The following is a 26,776-nucleotide window of genomic DNA, read 5'->3' as shown; positions in this document are numbered from 1 at the left end:
TCCAAACCCTACACAAATACTCTCGGCCCTCACACTTCCACCAACATACACTCATTTTTTTTTTTGAGAATGTCTCAATCTAAGGAATCGTTTGTTGTTTGGTTGAATGTGGGAACTCTCATTTTTTACATTATGTAGAAAAGTTTTCTTATTCCAACCATGGAGTTTGGAGTTTGATTCTCACATGCGACATAAGTAGACCTGGCAAACAGATCAGGTCGTGTCGTGTTCATGTCCGTGTCAACTGTAAACGAGTCATCACTACCTCAAACCTAACCCGACCCAATTACATAAACGGGTTATTTGTCTCAACCCTAATCCAGTCCATTTAATTTTTCTATAACTCAACCCGACCTGTTTAACTCATTTATCTTTTATCAGGTCATTTTTAACCCATTTAACCCGTTTACCCCAATAAACTAATAAAATAAGTTAAGCGTTATAGCCTTGTTATCCCAAAAATGATGAATAAAAATGCTTATTTTTAGTTTTTTTGTTTAGATTATTGATTAAATCCAAATATATTATGACACTTTTAAATAAATGGGTTTTTCGTGTCGGGTTCGTGTCAAAAGAGTTCAACCCTATCCCGACTCATTTAAGTTTCGTGTCATGTCCGTGTCAACCCAATTACTTAAATGGATCACAACGTTTTAACCTTAATCCGCTAACTTCGTGTCGGGTTCGTGTCGGGTTTTCAGGTCGTGTTAATGATTGCCACCTCTAGACATAAGTACGTGGACGAAAAATAAATAGCCTAAAGTTATGTATTTTAATTTTGAGCCTTTTGTTTTGGGCTAATCTTATGTATGATTAGTCTTTTACAACAATTTGTAAAATATATATTTTCATTTCATATAGTTTAATTTATGGACATCCTTGTGGTGCATTGTAAGCTCACGATGGAGCTCACGCAAACATTAGAACATGGTAGAATATATCTTAAAGAGTATTAGAAAATGAAAAATAACTCTTCAACCAACCATTTGAGATAACACAAATGGTTGTTTAAGAATATGGCCGATTTGGTGATAAATAACTTATTCAGTCAAATTCGTAATTTTTAGTCTAAATAATACTCCCTTTCAGTCTGATTGTTAATTTCTCTTTCCTTTTTGATGCTAGTCGGGTGTTGGTTCCTTTCCTTTTTTTTGGTAACTTTTGTGTGGTTTAAATTCAATTTCATGTGGGTGGGGTAAGGTGTTTTAGGTGGTCCAAATTCATTTCTTTAATTTTAATGGCCAAAAGAAAGGGAACCAACAATTAAACTAGGAGGGAGTAGATATTAAGCACTGAGAAGAAGATGATCTAACATATTGAGTGTAATTCGTAATTTTTGGTCTAATTTTTCAACAAGTCATTTGTGGTTTTCTCAATATGAGATCGATATTAAGCACCAAGAAGAAGATGAAGCCATTGTAAATGTCTTAAAGTTTGAAAGACGGTTGTTACCGTTTCACCAAATCAGTTTGGGAAAAAAACATTTTTTTATCAATACCAAACATAAGAAATTATACTCTCATAGAACGTGAATTTGAATAATAGCTTTAATCTTTTTTTTTTTTAGAATCACTTAAATTATAATAGTGTTAAAGTAGCGTTTTGGTGTTAAATAAACCCGATTTGTAAATATCGTCGACGTTTTAGTAAATATCGTCGACGTTTTCATTCCAAAATACGATAATGCCCTTTGCATAATTACACTATTTTCTCTCTCTAAACAATTTTCTCTCAAATTCTACTAAAAGCCAACTACATTTCGATCTCTCATTGCATTAAACCAATTAAAAGATGTTAGAAATTAACGCACATCGACTAGAAAACTTAAATAAATTTAAAAAATCGGCAAATAAACGTATTAAACACGTTTTTTTTTCTTTTTAAAAATGAACTAGTTCATGGACTAAATGTTGAGATTCAACAATCGACCATGGACCAAACGTTGAAAACCAACGTTGGCCGTGGTCCAAACGTGGGAAATCAACGTTTGCCGCGGTCCAAACGTTGGAATCCCACGTTTGGCAAAAAAAAAAAAAAAAAAAATTATCCGCGCCAAACGTGGGATTCCAACGTTGGGACCGCGGCCAACGCTGATTTCCACGTTTGGACACGCAAACGTTGCTTTCCAACGTTTGGTCCATGGCCAACGTTAGATCTCAAAGTTTGGTCCACGGTTCAACCTTTGGGGTACAAATTTGATTTACGCTGAGAAAAATTGCAATGTTTATTATTACTAAATCAATACGTGACGTAAATCAATTATCGAATATATTTAGCGGTGCGAAAAAAAAAATTAACCAAATAATGAAGCGATTAAGTTGTTTAAGTACCGGTGATTCGAGATCCGTCATGTTGTTAATTGTTGTTGTTGTTTTCTTTTTTAATTTAGTTGAAGTTGAGAGAAAATTTCTTAGAGAGAGAAAGTGTTAAATGAGTGGAAGGAGTTATTATCGTCTTTTTTTTTTGAAAAACGTCGTCGATATTTACTAAAACGTCGTCGATAGAAATCAACGATTGATCGACCTAATATAGGCAACATTTTTATTGTATCCAAACTAAAAAACACTACTTCATTTGAAAGTAAAATTCTAGCTCTAAACTACAGTGTTTAATAATTGATGATCACATTATGCTTTAGTATAGTTTGTTATATAAATACAATAGAATATGATGGAATATATCTTAGAACATTTATAAAAATAGAAAATAATCCACGTATTACTCATTTGTTGGGTAAGATTTTAAAAATTATTTGTCAATTTAACTGCAATCCAACCGATTGAGATGACATAACTCATATATAAGAATATATCAGTATGAATATGGAATAAAAAATGTGAATTATTTTGATGTTTTTCGAATATCTTTTGATAATACTTGTGATATTTCTGAGTTGATATCTATGTACATAATATAAATAGCTGTTTAAGAGTATCTTGTTATATTTGATAGCAATTAATATATAAAATTCAAAATAATATTATCATAAGTAATACTAATAATTTGTAGTTAGGCTATTGACTAAGTTGAGAGATAATTAGGGGAGTGTTACGCCCTGTTTGGTAAACAACAGATTAATATTAGCAGAATCAGATTTAGAAAGCAGATTTGACTAGCATAATGATTTAGCGGGTTTGACTAGCAGATTTATTTAGCAGAATTGTTTTAGAGGTGTTTGGTAATTGACAGTTTTAGATTAGCAGATTGTTTAGATTAGTTGTAAAATGACAAATAAGGATATGAAGAAATTATTTATTAAATATATAAAAGGAAGGGTAGTATTTTTTAAGGGGGTAAATAAGACAATATTTTTTTTTTCTAATCCGCTAACCTAATATGGTAGTAGGAGCAGCATATTGCAAAATAGCATATTGGACCCCAATATGCTATTTCAATATGCCATTAACCAAACGCTCTAAATAGCATATTCGTATGTCAAACATGCTAAACCTCTCCAATATGCTGAAATTTGGCCAACTAGTATTGGTGCCCGGCTTCGCCCGGGCTACCTCTAGATACCGTTAATTTTTTTTTTCATTAAATAAAATTACTTAAATTGCATAACCCTTAAATTTATCATTAATATCTTTGAGATAAATTCACTACTCACCTTATTAATATTTTACTCTTATTAATGAAACAATAGTAATAACATTCACTACTTGCCCGTAATCATTGTTACTTTCATTACTCGTAGTAATTATTATTCTTGTAAATTCTATCGCCGCATTAATATTGATAATTTCACTACTCCCGTCGTAATTATTGTTACTTTCACTATTGCCGCTTTAATATTGATTATTTCACTACTCCAGTAATTATTGTTACTGTCATTACTACCGCATTAATATTGATAATTTCACTACCTCCGTCGTAATTATTGTTACTTTCACTATTGCCGCTTTAATATTGATTATTTCACTACTCCAGTTGTTGTTTCTACCACTTTCACTAATCTCGCTGATAATATTGTTAATTACGAAATTACTTTTACTACTTAAACATGCAATTTTAAGAGTATTATATATTTATATAAATATATTGAATATATGCATTAAATCAAATCGAAAGAATTATGCAATATTATGTATTATGGAATCTAACTTTAATTATTTATAACCTACTTATATTATATTTTTGTATGTTAAATAATTAACATCTCTATACATCTAATAAACTATAAAGTTTAATAAAATTGCATAGATTTTAAATTTAATATATAATTTTATAATATTAATAATTATTACTGTTCCGGGTGTAATTCCAGAGCAAGTATAGTTACCACCCGGGGCTTGTTGAATGATGTCGTGAGTTGGATTCTCCCCTGGCCTTAATCGTTCCTCTCGGCCTCTCCTGCAACAATGAACGAACTGAGGGCTTGGCTTTGAGCCATTGGAACACCGACAACTTGAGGAAATACTTTGTATAGCGGCGGAGGTGTCCAAACCCATTGTGGACACCCCAACGCACGATCATAGCAAACGAATGAATCACCCAACTTTTCCATCGAAGTGTTTGTCACTCAAAGAGAAGAATCGCTACCGAGCCGTTAACTCCGATTACCTCGGCCTCAGCCGAGAGCGACGGGGACACAATGACCGGTACACTAGAAGAATCGCTATCGAGCCATTAACCCCGATTACCTCGGCCCTAGCCGAGAGCGACGGGGACACAATGACCGATAAGCGCTATCGAGCCGTAACCCCGATTACCTCGGCCAAAGCCGAGAGCGACGGGGACACAACGACCGATATGCTAGAAGAAACGTATACTCAGTGCAGTTGAGACGCAAGTCCGGCGGTCAATATGCCTACAGTTACGAATGCTATCGAGCCATTAACCCCGATTACCTCGGCCCTAGCCGAGAGCGACGGGAACACAATGACCGATAAGCGCTATCGAGCCGTAACCCCGATTACCTCGGCCAAAGCCGAGAGCGACGGGGACACAACGACCGATATGCTAGAAGAAACGTATACTCAGTGCAGTTGAGACGCAAGTCTGGCGGTCAATATGCCTACGATTCACGAATGCTATCGAGCCATAACCCGATTACCTCGGCCTAGCCGAGAGCGACGGGACCGGTACGCTAGAGGAAATGCTAAAGACGTTAACACAGTTGTGATGCGCATACTAACTGCCTCGGCCATGCCGACGGTAAAAACGAAGGCACTCAATTAAATAACGCAAAGAGGCAACCAATCAGAGAACAGCCCATGAAGCGTCAACCAATCAGCGTGCAGACACGTGTCGGACATGCAACCACGGGATGTCAATCGTTGCAACAGTTGTGTCAATCAATGCAGCGGTGACCAAACGCGTCTTCAACACGCCTATTCAAATCTCTCCGCCTATTCACCTTCCTCAACAAATTCCCAAGCATCATTCTCCGCCGCCACATGGACAACCTGGCTAGACGGCGCCGGCCTGGGGCAATCAAAAACTACGGCAAGACTCTCAATCCGGTCTCGGCATGCGTCCCTTTCTTTTCCACATCGGATGCCCAATACACATCCATGTGGAGGGGGATACGGACGGCACTGGGAAGACTAGGCGGAAGCGTAAGAGGCCGCCGCGAAGAAGCCGATGCAAGAAATTTTTCACAAGTTACTTGCGCAGAATATACGCTCAGACGTACATCGAAGCCCATACCACGGCATAGACTACGCTGGGGGCAAATTGATGGGGCATATTCTGCACCGCTGACCAAGTCAACATATTGAGCAAGGTCAAAGATATCCACAAACAAGTCAACGACTTAGACGACTAGCCCGATGCGGCCCATCGGCTGCCAACACTGGTCCCGGCATGACAACCCGCCAAAGGAACACATACCCGCGTACTCATATCCAAGACCCCTCGGCGGTGAGTCACGGGCCCGCCGCCGACCATAGGTCCCTCGGCCGAGGGGTAGATCGATCTTTCCACCGCTAGCCACTTGGCCACTTGGCCACTACGTGACAAAAGGTGAAGTCTATAAATACTCCTCAACCTTCATTGAGGAAAAGATCCCATCCAATCCAGAAATACACAACTTAACCTAAATACACTATTCATCTGGTATAATCTTCCTTATCTCTCTACAATATATTCCTAGCCAATTAGCATACAACTTATACATCTAAGTTTACTGACTTGGGCGTCGGAGTGGGTACGCTTGGCTCAAAGCCAAGCACTCAGTTCGTTCATTGTTGCAGGAGAGGCCGAGAGGAACGATTAAGGCCAGGGGAGAATCCAACTCACGACATCATTCAACAAGCCCCGGGTGGTAACTATACTTGCTCTGGAATTACACCCGGAACAATTACCATAAGTGTGCATATTTATACTAATTAATTATTTTATTTTAAGGAAATTGACCATCTTCTAGTCTTCTATAAATATTTAGGAAAATTATCAAGCATCTTCTTTCTTTTAGTCTCCTTGAAATTGACCATCTTATTTAATTATTTTATTTTAAGGAAATTGACCATATTTTAGCCTCTTACAAATGTTTAGGAAAATTACCAAGCAAGCTTCTATATAATTTAATTTTAACCCAAACTATATAATATTTGCATTGAGATCCCTAAATCGGGTCCATCACACGGTGCTAGTGATTTAAAACTATATAATATAATTAATTTGTATAACTTTTTTTAATTACTTTGAAGTCCCTTGATTTCTGGAATTAATATATAGTATTGATTGATTGATTGATATACCATTTACCAAACAGAGCCTTAGTAGTGAGGAGGAGGAGTATTATAAAGTGGGAGAGGAAGGAAATAGAGAGAAATACGTAGCAATTTGTCTCCCAAAAAATTCGTATATCGCTCGCAGCTTTCTCTCTCTCTCTCTCTCTCTCTATCTGGCTTTTTATTGTTGTAATCCCAACCCCAATCCTGGTTTCTCATATTTGTCATCTGCAACTCCAAATACTCTCCAAACCCTAATTAATAATAATCTCCTCCTCTTCTTCCTCTTTCACTCCTCTCTCTCTCTTTCTCTTCTCATCTTGCATCTTCGATTTCGATCTCAATCTCAAATCTCAAATTCGGGTTGGACATGTCAGACCGCAAGATTGATCTCCCCGACGATCTCCTCTCTTCAACCCCTAAAGGTAAATCTCTCTTCCCAAATCTCTGTTTGATTCCAATTATTATTATTATTATTATTATTATTATTAAACAACTCTTGTAGATTCTAGATTTCAGTTTTTAATCTATTACTGTGCTATACCATTAGGGCTTGCTTCATAGATCTAAACTTGTAGTCTTGTTTTCTTTTCTACAAATCATCTTATCTTCCTCAATTCCACGCCTTTCCTTTTAATTCAACATTAAATGTTGTTGTCTAATGCCATTCCTATTATTATATGTGTCCAGGAAATGATGGCGGAAAGGTCTCTCTCGACTTCCTTGATGTCGTTAAAGGTATCTTACTATTTCCCTTATTATGTTTTTTTGTTTATTTCTTACACTTGTTATCTCATTCTTCCCTTTCCAAATCACCGCAGATCAGGCTCTTTCTGAGAGCAACATTCCATTGTCTCCTCAGTGGCTTTACGCCAAACATAGCGATTCTAAGCAGGTACATCCCACCTTTTTTTTACTATCCTTGTATCACTGTTCCTATTGCTTTCTCATGGTCAACTCCCCATAGGAGGAGCTTCTCCTCATTTATTTCTGTCTGTTCCCGTCATGGCTTCTCATCTGCTGTTGTGAAGAATTTGTCAAACTAATTGTTTATGCATATTTGAAGCAACTTTTTTGTCGTCATCACTGTTGCATCATCGTTATCAAAATTTGAAAGGCTTGTTAAAATGTTATTGGTATTCAAGCATTTATAACTCTTCACTTTGCACTTCATTTCCTCCTCTTAAGTTTTTGAATTTCTGTCATTCTGCATACTGGACACTGCTTGGATTTTTCCCGTAGGAGTTGTTCCCTTGTTTCAGAAATGTTACTTGTTTAGGTCATCGTCTAAGTTATCTTGCTTGATAGTTTTTTTTCTTTTGTTGATTTGCCTGGATGTCCTATTTTCAGACTCTTATATTTAATGGTAGGTGTAGGTTATTATACTTGATAACTACGATATAGTGTATGGTTACCCCATTTAGTTGAGGAACATGCTTCACAATTGAACTGGCTCACTTCCATTAACTGGATGTTGTTTTTCCTCTTGTAATAGGATATTCGTGGACCCAACTCCCTATCCCTTGGTAACTCCGCTGATCTAACTCAGAAAGAAAGCGACAAGAAGGACTGGAGGAAACTTGAGAATGAGAGCGCAAGGCGTTGGCGTGAAGAAGAAAGGGAAACTGGTTTACTTGGCAGAAGAGACCGCAAGAAAACTGAACGTCGTGTTGAGACTGCATCGGCAAGAGATAGTACTGAGGCCAGAAGCTTACCATCATCTGAACGCTGGACTGATGCAAACAATCGTAATGCTTCCAATGAGACAAGGCGTGACAGCAAATGGTCTTCTAGGTGGGGCCCCGAAGAAAAGGAAAAGGAACAGCGAATAGAGAAGAAAACTGACGTCGAAAAGGAAGAGGCTCATAATGATGTTCCGCCTGTTGGAAGTGTTAATCGGGATGCTGATACACGTGATAAGTGGAGGCCTCGCCATCGAGTGGATTCTAATGCTGGTGCACCAAGTCCTTACCGTGCTGCACCTGGCTTTGGACCTGGTAAAGGAAAAGTTGACGGTCCAGCTACAGGATTTACCGTTGGAAGAGGGAGATCAAGCATTGCACCTCACACGAAGCCTCTACTGGGTAGTACAATTGGCGCTGATCAAGGCGACAAGAATGAGAACTTCCCCGGTAAACCAAGTTTTTCAGTCGATTCGTTTCGCTACCCAAGGGCAAAACTTTTGGATATTTACCGTTTCCAAAAGTTGGATCCAACTTCTATTTCGAAGCCTCTTTCCATGGATGAGGTGCCTGGTGTAACCCAAATGGCGAATGTTGAGCCGCTGGCATTTGTTGCACCTGACGTGGTGGAGGAGGTGAGTTCTTTGGCCACATTTTACATAATTATTTTTGGTTACCGATGTTGGTTGCTTAATTTTATTTGGTAGCTGCCCATGTTTCTAAGTTCGAACTTTAAGGGATCATAGAAGAGATCTGAATCATTAGTTATTTTTTGCTAGTATTGACAACATTGTCGCATAATATCAACAGGGAATACTCAAAGACATGTGGAAAGGAAATATTACTGGTAGTGGAGCTTCATACAATCCATCTAAACAGCGACAAGTAACTGAGTCTGCAACAGGTAATTTGATTTACAACACTTCTTTTTGGTCGGAGCGTCTGCATATAGGAGTACTATTGTCATCTGATTGCTGAAAGTTGTCATGATACAGGCGTAGGTGTTGTTGATCCTTTTGAGGATGTCCTACCTACCAGTATTACTGAGGATGATATTGCTAGTTACCATGATCTGGCTACCACTGATGGCCTTCAAGCAGAAGGTGACATCCTCTTTTCTTTTGTTGCGTATATGTTCTTGCTTATGTGAAGATCTCCCCTAACTCGATTGATTCAACATTTGGATTTTGATATATGTTTCAGAAAAAAGTGCTAAATACGCAACGGATTCTACTGCTTCAGGCCTGGAATTGGAGAGGGTGCAAATTGGTGATGCTGGAAAGCCTGTTGGTGTTAATTACAATGATTCACACTTGAAAGCTGCTGAAAATTGGCAATCTATTGATTCTGCTTGCACTAACCATAATTTTTTTGATGATATTGAACACGCTGCTGTGGGTGTTGGCTCCAAACTTCCTGATGAAATGAACACATTTTTCGCCTCGAAATCCGTCGAGGGTAGCGGGGATCTGTTATATTCTCAAAATGATAAAAACAGTAATCGTTTTGAAGGTGTATCTCCTGAGGAGTTAACACTGTACTATCGTGACCCTCAGGGTGAGATACAAGGTCCATTTCTTGGCGTTGATATCCTTTCGTGGTTTGAACAAGGTTTCTTTGGCATAGATTTACCAGTCCGACTAGCAGATGCTTCTGAAGATGCACCTTTTCAAGAATTGGGTGATGTCATGACTCACCTGAGAGTTCAAGAAGGACACTTTACCAGCTCAGACACAAGTGCTAGGGTGGATAACCTTGGGGGATCAGCACCTGGGGAGATCAATGATATGTCTACAGTGAATAACCAGGGTTGGCGTTTCTCGGATTTTGATAATCACCCAGAGCAGCAGACTCATTCTATAATCTCTGAGCACGATTTTCCGTCACAACTTCCGTTTATCGAAGGGAAAAGCTTTCATGATTCTTCTCCTATTGATGAAGGTATACATCTACTTCCTATCTTGTGTTTTTGAACAATCATTTGATGAAACCATGACATTAATGCCTTGCCATTTATACTTGCGTCATAGAAATTGTTTTTCCTGGAAGACCTGAGAGTCGTGGAAACCTTGGTGGGAGACATCTTAGAAGTGCCGATGGTCCCTTGACAAATTCTGCTGGGTACCCTTTCAATTCGGATGACACGAAAGAATACGGACTGCCAAATCAGAATAGTGATAAGTTGCACCCATTTGGCTTGTTGTGGTCTGAACTTGAATCTAATCCTTCCAGGCAAAACCAACCATTAAGTATGCCTTCTGCTGTTGATATGCCTGGTCACCTTATGGATCCGTCAACTTCTTCATTTGTGGGCGTTCATGATACAAATATCGAAGAAACATGGCCCACCTTTAATGATAAAGGCCCAATTTCTAACTCCAGCATCTTTGGTGAGCTGTTAGAGAACCCCCAATTTACTCACAGTGAACATGAACCTAACCATCGTGAACTAGCCGAACGTATGATGTCACGGCAATTCCAACAGAGTATCCAACAGAGAAATCTGTTATCTCAATTTGGTAACTTGAACGAGTCTCATCTTGAACAAGTTCAGACTCGACATTCTGTCCAACAACAGCTGTCTAATCAATCTTTTTCGGAGTTGGAGCACTTCTTGGCTCTCCAGCAGAGGCAGCTAGAGCTGCAACAACAGCAACAGTTGCAGGAGCAGCAACAACAGCAGCAACTTCAGCAAATATATATGCAGGAGCGGGAATCTCAAGCTAACCAATTCCTTCTAGAACAGATCATTCATGGTTCTGCTCGTGATCCTGGGTTTGCTCAATCCCATATGGATCCTGGGATGGGCAACAATGTCTTGGATCAGATGTTGCTGAAGCAACAACTTCTACGTGATTCACAAATGCATCTACACCAACCTTCAAGGCACAATGATCCTTTTGTAGAACAATTTGTTCATGCAAACATGGGTCAACGAACTCATCGGGACCGCCAGGCTGATATTTTAGAATTAATGCAGCATGGAAGGCATGAAAGACTTCGCTCCCAACAAAAGCTCCAGCAGGAGGAATTGCAAGCAAGGCAGATGCAGATGGGTTTAAGACAGAGACAAGAAATTGACTCAGTTTGGGCTGTTGATGTACCTGAGCCATTTCTTCGTAACCATGGTGGTTCTCACCGAGCTCACTCAGCTGCTTTCAGCCCACCTGCATTTAGCCCACTAGATATGTTCCAGCAGCAACAGAGGGCTTCACATGATGAGCAGCTACGAGAAATTGAACGCCTTCAGTTGCAGAGAGGGCTATATGACCCTGGGACAATCCCATTTGAACGTGCAATGCCTTTGCAAGGTGGTCGGTCTGGGATTAGCTTGGACATGGCAAATGCTATGTCTCGTTCGCAGGTTATGGAGATCCAAGATCCGCCCAGGCATCTCTGGTCTGCAGGTAACCTGGGGTCTTTAAATTCCAGTACCCTTTCTCATCATCCTCATCACTCACTGGTGTCGAATGAATTTAATATTCCTCATATGGACTCAGAGGTCCATAGGCCTGACATTGATGGCCGTCGGTCAAGTGATTGGTTAGAACCTCACCTGCAACTACGGCATCTCAACGCTGAGCAGCAGAAGAGGGAGCAACACTTTGATGAGGATAATTCAAAGAGGGTGTTGATGGAATTGCTGCATCAGAATTCTAGCCATCAATCTAGTCAGACGAAGAATTTATATGAAGGAGAAATGTTGGAGAATAGAGCGCCTTCAGGGTTTTTCTCCGGGGCAAGTTCCACGGACCATTTGTTCAACTTCGCCCAGGATAGAGATACTATTTTGAATAACCCTGCTTTTTCACCTTTTGCCAATATTGCTGGCCAAGAAAATCAGCTTCGATTAGCTGATGAGCAGGCTGGGGGTCTTAATGGGACTGGAAGGTTGGCTGGTAGATCAAGTTCTGAAAATTATGTGGATGGAGAATCTGTGTTTCCTGGAATGAATCAGAGTTCGTCGCTAATGTTCACAAATTCAAATGGTATGCCTTTTGTCGATAGAGATTTCACTGAGGTAGAGGCAAAGAACCGGGTTCCCAAAGTTGAGGATATGATGAAGGGGTCGGTGATGGATGTTTCAGAGAGCATATCTAAGTTACCAGGAATGTCAGCATTTGATAACCGGGAGATGCCGGTTAGTTCCATCAGCAGACAAAGCTCCATCGTGATTGCTGGTATTAATTTATTGTTTAATTTACTTTTGAATTTTTTTCCCCTTCTATAGTGGCAAATAGCATTTGTCATATTAGGTTACTGAGCAATGATTTTTTGATACAGGCCCGCAAACAGGATTCTACAATGAGAATATGGGTCATTCAGATTCCTTTGCTGAAGATGTTGCCCTTGGCCATGAGAGGTAGAATTTGATTCTTGGCAATTCTATTTGAACATTTGGGCATTTAATATACTTCTAAGTAATGGTTACCGGATTCGCTATGAGTATGCCCTTTCCGATTCGCGCTTATAGAATGTGTGTTTTATGTATTTTCAGTAAGCAATAAGATCGAATTCGCTCGTAAAGACTTGCGATTCGTAGGGCACCCGCGCGAACCCGATTATCCTGCTTATTATAATAATAGGGTGCAAATTATTGGCCACGTTCAGCTTATATACTTGTGTCACAATGTCACTGACTAAAATGTCCGTAAATCAAAACCACTTACTTCTCCATTTCTCTCTGCATATAATGAAGTATGGAATTCCCGACTGTTTCACTCATCATGTGTTTTATGTGTTATCAGTAAACGACAATATCGAATTCGCTCCTAAAGATTTGCGATTTGTAGGGCACCCGAGCGAACCCGATAACCCTGCTTATAATAATCATAGGGTGCAAATTATTGGCCACCTTAAGCTTATATACTTGTGTCACAATGTCACTGACTGAAATGTCCTTAAATCAAAACCATTTACTTCTCCATTTCTGTCTGTATATAATGAAAATATGGAATTCCTGACTATTTTGGAATAGAAAACAAGTAAATAAGCTATGATTAGCGTCAGATGCAGTAGTATTACTCAGATGAAAAGCCAAGTCCAAGATAAAATAATGAAAGCAATGTTAACCTATTTATCGTACTCAGCGCTTGCTTGCTCAACGTACCTCTTCTCATGTATTTTCCTCATCTAGGGATCTGTCTTTCTTCTTTTTACTTTGCGTTTATAGAATTTGTCTTTGATGTATCTCCTGTGCGTCCTTGAATTTCATTCTTATATCTGCTTTTCTTCTATACAGGATGCCTACTGTTCTTCCTAGAGTGTCAGAAAACCTATTGCTTAAACGCCCACCCGTTTCCCGTCCTTTATCATCTCAAGAAGGATCGTCTGCTAGAGCTAGTGATGTTGCCACTAAAGCTGTGAACCCATCTGTTGGCGCTTCTGATGGTGTGTATAGTCTGATTTTTCTTTTCTTTCCTTCTGATGTCCTTTTACAAATGAGCCCTTTGTCAGATCACAAAATTTAATCTCATTATTTAGCTGCTTAAATTTTATCTCTAGTCATTCGGAAGCAACCTCTTTGTGTTTCCAATGTCCTTTTAGGGGTAAGGGGATTTGAGGGTGGGGGATGGAAAATTTGGGAGAGGGGAAGAAGTTTCCTAAGGTCACCGGTGGTTTTTGAGGGGTAGGACTTTTTACATGGGAGGCGATGGTGGATGTTTCTGGTGGGGATGGGTTGTTCTGGTGAGGTGCCGGAGTTTTTAGTTTTTGGGTTTAAAACGAAATGTTGTGTCGTGTCGGACATGCAACCAAAGTGAAGTGTTGGAGTAACATAGGCAATGGGTTGTTTCTGGCGTGAGGCACTGTCCGGCAGGTGAGGGGCTGTTTAGTGTTTTTAGCAGGTCAGGGTGGGAGGGTTAGGCAGGGTGGATGTTGGAGTGGGTTAGTTGAGGATGTTGGGGGTAATGACCAGGGAGTAGGAATGGGCAAATCCTGATCAAAAAGCAAGTTTGAAGTAAAAGCAAGTTTGAAGTTTTAAACATCCTGTTGAGCAGGAGGGAATATTTTAGATGATCCTTATCCTTGGGCCTTGTCTGGATTGAGAGATTTAAAAGGGAAAGGATTTTTTTTTGGTGTGTGTAAGTTCTGCTGGTGAAGCTGGTATCAGAGAGTATGATAAATTTTCTTAACATTAAAATACTTGGAAGGAAAACACCCATCACTCCTCCGTCCCCTCAACCTCCCCTTCCTTCCCAATTCTCAAGACACACGTAATTTTTGTTGCAAGCAAAATGGATTTGCCTATCTGAATATCAATACTATTTGTATTTGTTGAGCAGTATTTTTATGGTATGTTTTTAATTAATTGGTACAATACGAGATGTAGGAGGTAATGCTGTACTTCAAGCTGACGCCACTACAACAAAAAAGGATATGCGATTCAGAAGGACTAATTCATGTAGCGATGCTGATGTGTCAGAGACATCATTTATCGACATGCTAAAGAGTAACACAAGGAAGCCGCTTCAAGCTGAGGCAAATGCGGAAGCACAGGGTGGGAAGAGTGGGAAAAAGAAGGGAAAGAAGGGAAGACAGATCGACCCGGCTCTGCTCGGTTTTAAAGTCACTAGCAACCGTATCATGATGGGTGAGATTCAAAGGATTGAAGACTAGCATCTTTCCTCTGTTAGTTAACTGTGAAGAAAGTGTACAGATAGTTGCTTGATTTAAATTTTTGGTGTGAGGCTTGTTGAGGCAAATTTAGTGTTTTAATCAGTTACACCCTCTGTAGAGATTTGTTGCTTCGTTTGTGAAGTGACGAGTGATCGATAGGCTGATGTAGTTCCAGCAGTGTAAAGCTTATAGCTGTACATACTTTGTCGATAAAATGCATTAGTGTTACACAATGACAAATGTGCATCTCGTTCAATCACTTCCACGAGACGCCGGTCTTGATGCAATGAAATCAATTTTTTAAAATTACCATATTCTAAATACTGCTTTAGCAAGATTTTGGGATGATTTGAGATAATGAGCATTGTTATGTCATCTAGTCCTAACATATATGATGCATGAAGTGCCAAACCTTTGCTGCATCATGCATCATGACACGCTTTACAGGCAACCCTTTGATGCCCTGCGTCACATTCAGTAAGTAACCGGGCACGCATTCGTATGACCATCATGGAATCGTATTGAAGAACTTTTGTCAGCCTAGCAGTACAGAGTCACATAAAATAATACTTTGTACTCCGTTCCAATTTTCAAAACATTAATGGGAATTTATTATGCCCAAAGTTTCTCATACATTGTGGAAAAGTGTAAATCTAACTTAGGAGAGGGAGGAAGCCCAGTGACCAGGGAAAAGCTTCATGACTGTTCCGCCTAAAATCCATTCTAGCTCTGATGACGATAAGTTTGCTGCCTTGGCGATCACACAGGCTGCATTTTTTGCTGCTTCATAACCACATTCAGGAACGACAAATGGAAAATCACTGTCATTTATAATTTGTACCATACAGTTAGTTTTATGAAGCAAAATTTTCTTCACATTATCTACGCAGCAAGAACAAACACACCATTAGTCCATTACCTTCCCCACATGATTCGATTGGCGCCATAACTGGAGACAAGTTGAGACAGAGAGGACGAGATATCCCGGTATGGGAATGGCTCTCTAGAGACCCGAAATAGGGCACTCAGTTTCACATGCACCTGCTCAATAGACATGCATCAAGCTGAATGAATGATTACCCTAAATCCCTAATCTTATGGATTGATTTAAAACCATAACTACCATCTCAGTGATACAATAAGCAAAGAAGAGAAAATAGTCCGACCAAAAACCAGGTTACAATGGGGCCAAGTGTACACGATAAATTACCATTACCATATGTCATTAATTAAATAGAATATCGACTTCTCTTGTCTTAATCTGAGGTTTAGTTAAGAAAGAGCAGCGTGCAAAATCAGGGACAATCTAGAATTTGAACCTGTGGGAATTTCGATAGCTCCAGGAGGTTTAAGAAAGCTGCATTTTCCTCTGTAACGCTGTGATGCAAACACAAAAATGTAGTGAGCTACCTGAATAATTTAGGAACCAGTTAGCAAAATGAATTCATGTTGAGGAGCTGTACAGTGGTGGCTTGCAGAAACCCAGATGATCCAATAATACAGTGGTGGAGGGGTAGTCTGTGCATAACTCGTGAATCTCTGAAAAATGCTGATTTAGACCCTGAAAATTCAACATAAAATACAGGCATGTGATTTACCTAATGACATGTTTCTTGGGTTACATTCTAGTTCTCGTCTTTGGTTACATTCTAGTACCAGTATGTGGTAAAGTCAGTGAGTGGTAAGAGTGGTGACATGGGTTTGAAACTTGTCTTTGGTTACATTCTAGTACACCAAAATCACTATCATGCATATGAAGAAAAAAAGATACGAAGAGATGTGATTTGTGAAACACCTTCATACACATGAAGCCGACTGGTATACCAAGCTCTCCAGCCTTTGAGAACATAGCTTTTCCGATCTCATTTGTCATCTGCAGAGTTGAGTAAGGTACATACATACAGCAAAGTAGATGTAAATATATAACATAATAATAGTGTTGTCTGTTGATGATGTTCTGAAAGCAAGTAGGAAGAAAGTGAGTTAATTAAATACTAGTAATAAGTAGAAAGAGAGGAGATGGGGTTACCTTATGAGGTGGTGGCCAAAGATAGGGATTAAAACGAACAGCAGAAAATCCATCCTGAAGAGAAAAAGCAATAATGATGAAAAAGGATGGGAGAGGTAATCAAGATTTAGAAGAATGGAGTTTAGATAGATAGATAGGAACAACCTTGGTAACAAGTTCCTCAAGATGTTTGAGTCCACTTCCATCGTGAGCAGGATTAGCGAGACAGCAACCCGTAAATTTGGAAGGGTATCTCTTTAAAACACTTGAGGAAACAGAATTTATGTTAAAAGGAAGACACCATTGTTTTGTTTTGTTTTAGAGGGTGGAATGAATGAATGGAAGTACCTGGTGACGTAAGAATGATCAAATTTATGATTGATGGGCTGAACTATGAGGGCACCATCAACACCACCTTCCTCCATACACTGACAAACAAACACATACATACATACATACATACATACATACATACATACATACATACATACATACATACATACAAGTGAAAAATTGTATTGTAATTGTATATAGTACCTGAAGAAGGAACTCAACATGTCCGGGTAAGGTGGGTTGTTGTCCAGGAAAATAAGGGTATTTATCTGCAGCCTATACAAAAACAAAAACAAAAACATTTACAGTATTAATTAAATTAAAAGAAAGGAAAATATTAAAGCAGAAGAGAAGACAAGTAGTACCTCTGTGGGTGATGCCCAAACATGGAGGTGAGAATCAATGACTTTATTAGACGAACACCTTACATTTTCAGTCGACATTTTAGCAGCAGCATAAGTATGAAAATGGAATTGAGATGGTGATTTAATCTTTGATGTGGAATTGTATCCTCCAATTTTTATGTAAGGTGGTTTATTTGCTGACTGGATTATCATGGATAATCCCATTTTCTGGATTCCTTCTATTTTTCATTCACCCTTTGCCTTACCATTATCACTCTACTTACTTGTCCAATTCTATTAGGGTAATTCATTTTAGTGTATTATGGATAATTTCTAATTAATATAATGTGAGTTCGGGAAGTACGGAGGTTACGCTTGCAATTATTTACGGAGTTACGGTATAGTTTTCGTTCGAATAACTATGACGGAGGTTTAATTTCCACAACCAAAATAAATAATCAGAATTTTTGAAGAGTTGATGTTGGGAACACATGAAAAATTAAAATAATCTATATTCTGCATCATTGAACGATATAACAAACTATATTATTATAAAATATTTTTGAATTGAGTACATCTTTGTTTCTTCTGCCCAAAAAGAGAGGACACCGTCTTATTTCAATAGGAAGGAAATTTGATATAACCCTAACACTAATATAAGATCGAATTATTGTATTAGGGAAGCATAAGTCGATTCGGGGACATTTATGAAGGCAACAATTTAAAAGTTAGGTACCCCGTAAGATATTTGAAGACAAGTAATAAGCATAATTAGGGACATTTAATAAAAAGAAAAAACTAGTAAGCATAATTAAGAAATAATAATAAAAAGAAAGTAATGGAAAAAGGCAAGATAAAGAGTTGAAGAATGAAGAGAGAGTGGTAAGTGGTAAGTGGTAAGGTCCGTCTCTTAGAATTGTGAATCCAGTTCCAGCCTTGATGGCTTGATTGTATGTATCTAAAGGCTGTTCGTCAATGCCGACTTGTTTCATAGGTCCGCCTTTTTCTTTCTTCTCCTTGCCTTTCTCCTCCTCCTCCTTTTCTCAGGTCCGCCTTTTTCTTTCTTTTTTTTAATCACTCGTTTACCTTTTTTTTTCATTCTTTTTTTTAATCCAACTTATCTTCCTAAGTCTCTTCTATATTTTACGAACCAAATTGTAGTCTCACTCACTCAGTCACTGTTAGCCAACTTAATGCCCAAAATTACTTTTTTAGAATCAACAGATTTTCAGGTTTGAGTATTTATGTATGTATGTATGGAGTAATTAATACGGATCATTTCCTTTTAATCATCACTATATTATTCCTCAATAAACAATGTATGTATGTATGGATTAAATTAATTAACATCACTGCTGAAATTGACATTTATTCAGATAATTGTAATTATAGTTTCCCCATTTTGTAGGAGATTGGTTTCAGTTTGCAACCAACTCTTCTTAGCTAGCTAGTTAGGCTCAAAGGAAGGGAATTGGACAAGTAGTTGTTCATCGCAAACCCTTGTTTAGATAACCGACTCAGGTCTTGAAATGAAAGTAGATGCAGGATAATGCTTGTTGGAGGGAACTGGAGGTAAAAGCATCTATGGATAACTTAATTCACTTGTAACCTCACATCTTTCTGTTGAGGATTATTAATTTCTCATATATTTTATTCTTATTTGGAATGACTGCAGTATCCCAACACGGCAACACCAATGCGACTCAGTTTAGTTTTTTTTACATGTACTGCACAGGTATGTATGACTTGCTCTCTTGAATTTATCTATTCTTCTGAATTAATGCTTCTCTAAATTTCTGAATTAGTATGCTCCCAACATTTTGTTTCATGTCTGTTGAAACACAACACTTCCCTAACTTCTTCTACATTACAGTCAATGTACATTCTGTACCCCTCATTCGCATGTTAAAACACATTCATTACTCTTGAGGTAAGTGTTTTCTAAGTTTGATTTTGCCCTCACCATTAACCTCAACTTCTTGGTTGATATGACTTGTCACATAGAACTCACTTATAAACCCAGCTACTTAACTCTAATTTTGGCCCAACAATTATTTGAGTCTCAACTATCTTGAGGTTCCAAATTTAAATATCATTTCCCCCATGTATTTATTCAAGCGTCTTACATAGAAATAATTCAAGTGTGAGGAGTTTATAATCGTGGTTGTGCTCTTAAGTCTTACCCATTAGCACAAGCTACCCAACTTCGATTCTAGCCCACCTTATATTGAGCTAATAAAATTGATATACTCGCCAAAGTGGGTGTGTTATAGTAAATGGTCAGCCGGGTGCATAAGTGTGATCAATTTAAATGCAACTATACAGCTAGCGGTATATCACACACAGATTATTAAGTAATTAAAGTGGTGGATTACTTGTACAATTATCTGGCATGGTCCACACCATTGTTGCTTGATGGAGAAAGAAAGATGAGGGTGGGTTTAACACTGTCTAGGTTCTAGGGTGTTATAATATTATAATCAACATATACGCCTCGTTTATCCGATGAAAAAGAGAAGAAGACAATAGAAGAAGGTAGGGATGTGCTAAGATCTATGGATACCCCCTTGTAACATTAAGGAAAGTATCTATCTCCATGCTTGGTTATCTACACTATCAAATGATGGCTATAACTTATCTGCGATTCTTGCTAAAGCATCAGCGAGCTTGTTCAGAACAGCTACCATACTATTAGCATGATCCTTTCGATCTTCCCTATCCAGTTTAAGATTAATGTTATGGGCTTCGAGTTGGGCACTTAAGATTCTACCATTCTTCTCCATGACTTGCAGCAGCGAGGCAGCCCCAATTGTCTCATCTTCCACCAGTGACCGTTTCCGTTTACGTTCGCTTTGTGATGTGGACCCAATTTCAGGATTTGACGCTGCATGCTTCTCATCATCAACTCCTGTGGTATATCAGGGTAGATTATGAGACACTCGATTTTCATGTGTAAGTTTTACTATATGAAACCTTAAGGTAAAATATATGACTTATAAGTAAATAGCCAGAGACTAGAGAGTATATTTAAAAGGGTCGCACACAGAGCATTAAAGAGGATAGTGGCAGGAAAAGAAGAATGCGTGCAGCAGAATAATAATAATAATAATAATAATAATAATAATAATAATAATAATATGTTACTTTATAGTCAACATTATTTAGGCCGTTTTTGCTTAGAACGACCGACACCAAAATCATTCTATACAGCAGGCTGGTACAAAACACGTACTGTATTTGTATTTACAAGGATATCAGCGTTTCCCAGTCAAGGGTGAAGAGGCAAAGAGTTATCTCCAATTTTGTTTTTCTACAAGGTCAAGGTTTAAGAGCAGCAAACATAGTCTATTCATGGAATGAATGAATGAATGTGAAACAAATAAAGCTTGCCTGTAGGTGTGGGTGTTGTGTCTGGGATAAGAGGCTGATACTGCTTGGCTGAATTCAAGTAAAAATAACGAGTGGTCAGAAGCTGATAACGTGCTAGTCTAGTCTAGTCTAGTCTATTAGAGGAAGAGAGTACCAACCGGAGATGGGAGTTGGAGCCGGAAATGGAATAGAGAGAGGGAGAGGAGGAAGTTGGTTGTCATCCAAATCGGAGAACAAGGCATCGTCAGGAGGGGCATTGCGGCCACTATCGAATAAAAGAGGAGGAGGAGAAAGGGGTTGGTGCAGCTCCTTTTTGTGGTCTAGAATGTCGTAGACTTCACGGTCGAAGAAGCCGGGAAGCTTGCGATCCCTCCTAATGTCATTACGCATGAGCCAGAAGGAGTCAGAGTCATCCTTAATGTGAGACTCCCACTCTTTGATCTTCTTGAAATCACCAGCCAAATTGCTCCATCTCTTACGGCACTGGACGGCCCCACGGTTAACACCGTGCCTCTTGCAGTAAGATGATACGGTAGCCCACTTGGGCTCCACCGAACTGGCTGAAGCCCTGCCTCTCCGGACTCTGTTCTCAGCCACCTTTTTACCTTGTATCAGGACTAGTATTTCTTGACGGGTCCAGCGAGGTAGCCGTGCTGCCTTGTTGTTGGTATCAACGTCAACATCAACATCAACATCAACATCAACGCCTGCAGTATCAGAGCAGACTGACAGACTCACCTCCTCATGTTGCTGCTGCTCTTCCTCTTCCTCATCTTCTACTTCTACTTTCTTCTTCTTCTGTTGTTGTTGTTGATCAGCCATTCTGATGCCGTCACTTCAAATGACGTTGTTTGATTACAAGGAGAGGCAGAGACGAAAGGGCACCCTAGATTATCCCTAAACCTAAAAACATTATTATTATTATTATTATTATTATTTAAGGGATTATTTTTCAAAGTCAGTGTTGGGTCATACTAATTAGATTAGATAGCCCGTCTCCCCCGCGAGAGGTTTTTATTCACTAATTATTTAATTAAGGTATAATAATAATTAGTGTAATCTTTGCCTTTATTACTCTCCAATCCCTTCCCCTCCCTTTTGATTCTCTTATTAAATACTCCCTCTACTAAGTAATATCTTCCACTTGCTTCCTTACGGCTTTTTTTTTCTTTTATTAAAAAAAAAAAGGTAATTGGAGGCTGACTTTCTTATTTTCAGTTATTATTCCTACTACTATCCTCCCCATTTTTGGTTACATATTTTATACAATACACCCTCGTATTCTTTAGAATTGCGTATAAGGGGCTCGTTTGGTTACTCTCATACAATACACCCTCTTGTTTTTTTGTTAATTCATTTTTTAATACTTCTAAACACTTGTGCACATATATTGGCAACTTATTATATGTGCCTATACATAAGGTGTTAATTATAACGGTTGGAAATTGCAAGGGTATAGTATACATAACTCATATATCACTAATATTGATTAATACTAACTACATGATAATGATAATGATAATGATAATGATGTTGATTGCATTATGATCCATCCTCTAGTTGTTTTTCATAAGGTAACGTACCCTACCATAAAAAGAAAAACTTGTCCAACTGGCAACTCCCATTTCTCCTATCCAACTCATCCATCATTATAATTTATAATTAAGTGGCATAATCATCCACCAAATACTAATTAGTGTCCTTTTATTATTAGTGCTTCCTTGGTTGTTTTGAATTAAGAGTTTCTAGATAAGTGAGGGTCACCCGCACCCGCACCAATTAACGTCCTTAGGTGATTATTATATGCATATCATTGTCATACCCATATATATAAACAAATTCCCATCATCCCTTATCAAGGTCTTCTCAACACTTGTTTATTCTTAATTTAACTAATCATCCAAGGTATGTATGGACACCAAAAGCAATAAGGTATTGTCCATAACTCATAAGCCAAGTTTAGGGAGGTAGCTTAATTAGTAAGGGGCCATTTTCTCATTGCTTTCATAACCAACCTTACGCTGCACTGGGAGTCGTTACCATACATAACTCAACTTTGACCAAATATATCTACTTGTATAATATTTTAGTATGAAACAAAAACGTGTATTTTACAGTTCGCTTTTAGCCGTTTGGGAGGTCGTATCTGGTCATGTTTTTTCTCTCACGGTTTTTCTAACACGTGTCCAAGGTCGCTTCAGGAGTTGCCTTTTTCGACTAAAGCACCAAATAACAAGTATTAATCCATTTTTAACAAGTATCTGACTTTTATTCGTAATTAGTTTATTACATACCGGCACCCTCAAATGTCCTCTGTTACTCCTCAAAATTTCCGTAGACGCTTTATCTGACCCGACAAACCATCCGTGTGATTTACGGGCATTTTTTTCCGGGACCCTACAATCATGAAAACCGTGTATTATACACTTTAATTTCAGTTGTTCTCGAGGCCGTGTCGGATCATGTTTCTTTCTCTCACGGATTTTCTAAGACGTGTTCGAGATCGTTTCAAGAGTTGCCTTTTTCGACTACAGCACCAACTAACAAGTATTAATATATTTTTAACGAGTATTCGACTTTCACTCGAGATTAGTTTATTGCATACCGACACCCTCAAATGTCTTCCGTTACTCCTCAAAATTTTCTGTGGACGCTTTATTTGACCCGAGAAACCATCCGTGTGATTTACGGGCATTTTTGTTTCGGGACCCTATAATCCCGAAAACCGTGTACTACACACTTCACTTTCAGTCGTTCGGGAGGTCGGGTCGGGTCATGTTTCTTTCTCTCACGGATTTTCTAGGACGTGTCCGTGGTCGTTTCAAGAGTTGCCTTTTTCGACTACAGCACCAAATAACAAGTATAATCTATTTTTAACGAGTATTCGACTTTCACTCAAAATTAGTTTATTGCATACCGACACCCTCAAATGTCCTCTCTTACTCCTCAAAATTTTCTGTGGACGCTTTATCTGACCCGAGAAACCATCCGTGTGATTTACGGGCATTTTTGTTCCGGGACTCTATAATCTCGAAAACCGTGTACTACACACTTCAGTTTGTCCCGTTCGGGAGGTCGTGTCGGGTCATGTTTCTTTCTCTCACGGTTTTTCTAGCACGTGTCCGAGGTCGCTGCAGGAGCTGCCTTTTTCGATTTCACCACTAATAAACAAGTATTAATCTATTTTTAACGAGTATACAACTTTCACCCGATATTAGTTTATTGCATACCGACAACTTCAAATGTCCTCTGTTACTCCTCAAAATTTGTTTGGATGCTTTATCTGACCTAAGAAACCGGTCGTGTGATTTACGAGCATTTTTTTTTTCCGGGACCCTATAATCCCGAAAACCGTATATTTTAAACTTAACTTCCAGCCGTTCGAGAGGTTGTGTCTGGTCATGTTTCCTTCTCTCACGGTTTTCTAGCACGTGTCCGAGGTCGTTTCAGGAGTTACCTTTTTCGATTTGAGCACAAAATAACAAGTATTAATCCATTTTTAATGAGTATACAACTTTCGTCCGAGATTAACTTATTGCATACTGGCACCGTCAAATGTCCTCTGTTACTCAAATTTTCTGTGGACGTTTAATGTTACCCAAGGAACCATTTGTGTGATTTACGGGCACTTTTGTTTCGGGACCCTATAATCCCGAAAACCGTGTATTAACACTTCAATTTAAGCCGTTCGGGAGGTCGTGTCGGGTTGTGTTTCTTTCTCTCACGATTTTTCTAGCACGTGTCCAAGGTCGTATCAGGAGTTCCCTTTTTTCGATTTCAACAATAAATTACAAGTACTAATTTATTTTTAACGAGTATCAGACTTTCACCCGAAATTAGTTTATTGCATAGACTTCAATTTTAGCCGTCTTGTTTGTTTCTCTCTCGATTTTTCTTGCATGCGTCCGAGGTCGCTTCAAGAATTGCCTTATTATATTTCAGCATCAAATAGCAAGTATTAATCCATTTTTAACGTTTATCCGACTTGTACCTTAGGTTCGTTTATTGCATACCGGCACCCTCAAATATCCTTTGTTACTACACAAAAATTGTGTGGGCGCTTTATCTGACCCGATGAACCGTCCGTGTGATTTACAAGCATTTTTGTTTCGTGACCTTGCAATCCCAAAAACCGTGTATTATACTCTTCAATTCTAGCCGTTCAAGAGGTCATGTCGGGTTGTGTTTCTTTCTCTCACGATTTTTCTAGTATGTGTCCGAGGATGCTTTAGGAGTTGTCTTCTACGATTTCAGAACCAAATAACAAATATTAATCCATTTTTAACGTTTATCCGAGTTTTACCCCAAATTCGTTTACTACACACCAGCACCCACAAATGTCCTCTATTACTCCTCAAAATTTGTGTGGATGCTTTATCATACCCAAAGAACTGTCCATGTGATTTATGGACATTTTTTCTGAAACCTTGGAATCTCGAAAACGATGTACTATATATACACTTCAATTTCCGCCGTTCCGGAGGTCGTGTGGGGTCTTGTTTCTTTCTCTCCCGATTTTTCTTGCACGTGACTGAGGTTGCTTAAGGTGTTGGCTTTTTCGATTCGAGAACCAAATAAAAACGTAATTTATTTTCACAGTACAACTTTTACTCATTATAGTACATTTTACCAACTAATTTCCATTTCATACCCTCACTTAAAAAACCTGATGTACTACGTCAAGAAAAAGAGGAAAAAAGCCACGAAAATTGGAACCACTCCAGTACTACATCCACCCCAACGCCGCCACCACCATCACCACTGTACATCCCCACCCACCGCCAGATCCCAGGCAACCGGCCACCATGCCGCCATCTCCGTCTCCCCTCGTGCTAACATGTCCACCATTCTAATTTCCGCTCACCTTGCACACCACCGTACTAGCGCTCAGCCAGCGGCCACTCACCACCGCCGCACTTCCTTCACCCCTCATCCTCCTCCTCCGTTGAACACCTCCTCCCCTCCCTCCGACTTGGTTGAAGCAGCCACATTGATATATACTCCATTGTTCAAGAGTTAGACAACGACCAAATTTGTATGGATTAGGGAATGCTGAAGATTTGTAAAATTGCGTTGTGTGCATAAATTCAGCCAATTAAGAATCTTAGTGACTGTAAATAACATAAATTGCAAGAATTTGATGATTGGTGTATGATTAATTTGTTGTGCTCTTCGAAGAAACAACGATTGAAACCGATTTTCATCAACAAGAGGTTGATAACCTCTTCGAAGAAATTTTTTGGCGCAATAGACTTTCCTAGTGCAATTTTATCAATTGGAACTCGAAATTGTAGTAGAAATCAATTCGAGAGCTTTTAAATGGAGGATGAAATCGGACTAGTTGAAATTAGAGAGAATAACTTGGAGAGAAATTAGAGAGGGGAAATGTGAAAGGAAATGGGAGGGGTATAATTGTCCATAGTGTACTGTAATGAGTAAAATGTGTACTGCGAAAATCAGCACCCAATAAAAATATTAATTCATTTTTAACGAGTATTCGACTTTCACCCGAAATTAGTTTATTGCATACCAGCACCCTCAAATGTCCTTTGTTACTGCTCAAATTTTCCGTGGCACTTTATCTGACCCGAGGAACCGTGCCTGTGATTTACGGGCATTTTTGTTCCGAGACCCTGGAAGCCCGAAAACCGTGTATTATAACACTTCAGTTTTAGCTATTTGAGAGATCGTGTCGGGTCTTGTTTCTTTCTTTCCATTTTTTCTTGCACGTGTCCGAGGTCGCTT

At 38.9% G+C, this 26,776-nt stretch overlaps 3 protein-coding genes and 1 long non-coding RNA gene across 7 annotated transcripts; 2 read left to right on the top strand and 2 right to left on the bottom strand.

The window, feature by feature from the left end:
* The first annotated feature begins 6,726 nt into the window (after nt 1-6,726).
* On the top strand, nt 6,727-15,210 carry LOC141637782 (uncharacterized). Its single transcript, XM_074447194.1, has 11 exons — nt 6,727-7,102; nt 7,368-7,415; nt 7,499-7,572; nt 8,173-8,994; nt 9,170-9,263; nt 9,355-9,462; nt 9,563-10,300; nt 10,390-12,540; nt 12,644-12,722; nt 13,602-13,750; nt 14,691-15,210. The coding sequence occupies exons 1-11, from the start codon at nt 7,048-7,050 to the stop codon at nt 14,975-14,977; spliced, it is 4,605 nt and encodes a 1,534-aa protein (XP_074303295.1). The 5' UTR covers nt 6,727-7,047; the 3' UTR covers nt 14,978-15,210.
* A 269-nt stretch (nt 15,211-15,479) lies between these two features.
* On the bottom strand, nt 15,480-17,984 carry LOC141637783 (uncharacterized). The gene is made up of 10 exons (XM_074447195.1): nt 17,684-17,984; nt 17,523-17,594; nt 17,334-17,413; nt 17,151-17,250; nt 17,007-17,060; nt 16,773-16,850; nt 16,441-16,538; nt 16,297-16,354; nt 15,897-16,018; nt 15,480-15,798 (listed from the first exon to the last, which is right to left on the bottom strand). Exons 1-10 carry the CDS (start codon nt 17,885-17,887, stop codon nt 15,636-15,638), a joined length of 1,029 nt encoding a protein of 342 aa, XP_074303296.1. The 5' UTR covers nt 17,888-17,984; the 3' UTR covers nt 15,480-15,635.
* A 684-nt stretch (nt 17,985-18,668) lies between these two features.
* Nucleotides 18,669-22,188, top strand: LOC141637781 (uncharacterized). Of its 4 annotated transcripts, none has more exons than XR_012541909.1 (4): nt 18,669-18,709; nt 19,071-19,397; nt 20,455-20,614; nt 20,913-20,973. It is a non-coding gene; the product is annotated as an uncharacterized LOC141637781 (long non-coding RNA). The 4 variants fall into 4 exon arrangements; XR_012541907.1 differs by having other exon boundaries at nt 18,675-19,234; nt 19,338-19,397; XR_012541906.1 differs by having other exon boundaries at nt 18,675-19,397.
* LOC141637780 (trihelix transcription factor ASR3) lies at nt 20,051-22,199 on the bottom strand. The gene is made up of 3 exons (XM_074447193.1): nt 21,190-22,199; nt 21,053-21,100; nt 20,051-20,570 (listed from the first exon to the last, which is right to left on the bottom strand). The coding sequence occupies exons 1-3, from the start codon at nt 21,851-21,853 to the stop codon at nt 20,290-20,292; spliced, it is 993 nt and encodes a 330-aa protein (XP_074303294.1). The 5' UTR covers nt 21,854-22,199; the 3' UTR covers nt 20,051-20,289.
* Between the last annotated feature and the right edge of the window lie 4,577 nt (nt 22,200-26,776).

This window comes from Silene latifolia, unplaced genomic scaffold (genome assembly GCF_048544455.1).
Source record: "Silene latifolia isolate original U9 population unplaced genomic scaffold, ASM4854445v1 scaffold_144, whole genome shotgun sequence".
Classification (NCBI taxonomy): domain Eukaryota; kingdom Viridiplantae; phylum Streptophyta; class Magnoliopsida; order Caryophyllales; family Caryophyllaceae; genus Silene; species Silene latifolia.
This window is presented reverse-complemented; position numbering and strand designations above follow the sequence as displayed.

Excerpts from the sequence above, each read along its gene's own strand:
- LOC141637782 (XM_074447194.1), top strand. The coding sequence starts at position 7,048 with ATGTCAGACCGCAAGATTGATCTCCCCGACGATCTCCTCTCTTCAACC. Across the intron at positions 7,103-7,367 it reads CCTCTCTTCAACCCCTAAAG|GAAATGATGGCGGAAAGGTC; the intron begins GTAAATCTCTCT and ends ATATGTGTCCAG. Across the intron at positions 9,264-9,354 it reads AGTAACTGAGTCTGCAACAG|GCGTAGGTGTTGTTGATCCT; the intron begins GTAATTTGATTT and ends GTCATGATACAG.
- LOC141637783 (XM_074447195.1), bottom strand. The coding sequence starts at position 17,887 with ATGGGATTATCCATGATAATCCAGTCAGCAAATAAACCACCTTACATA. Across the intron at positions 16,851-17,006 it reads TTTGGCCACCACCTCATAAG|ATGACAAATGAGATCGGAAA; the intron begins GTAACCCCATCT and ends TCAACTCTGCAG. Across the intron at positions 16,539-16,772 it reads TCGGCTTCATGTGTATGAAG|GGTCTAAATCAGCATTTTTC; the intron begins GTGTTTCACAAA and ends TTGAATTTTCAG.
- LOC141637780 (XM_074447193.1), bottom strand. The coding sequence starts at position 21,853 with ATGGCTGATCAACAACAACAACAGAAGAAGAAGAAAGTAGAAGTAGAA. Across the intron at positions 21,101-21,189 it reads GGCTCCAACTCCCATCTCCG|CCAAGCAGTATCAGCCTCTT; the intron begins GTTGGTACTCTC and ends ACTTGAATTCAG. Across the intron at positions 20,571-21,052 it reads CACAACACCCACACCTACAG|GAGTTGATGATGAGAAGCAT; the intron begins GCAAGCTTTATT and ends GATATACCACAG.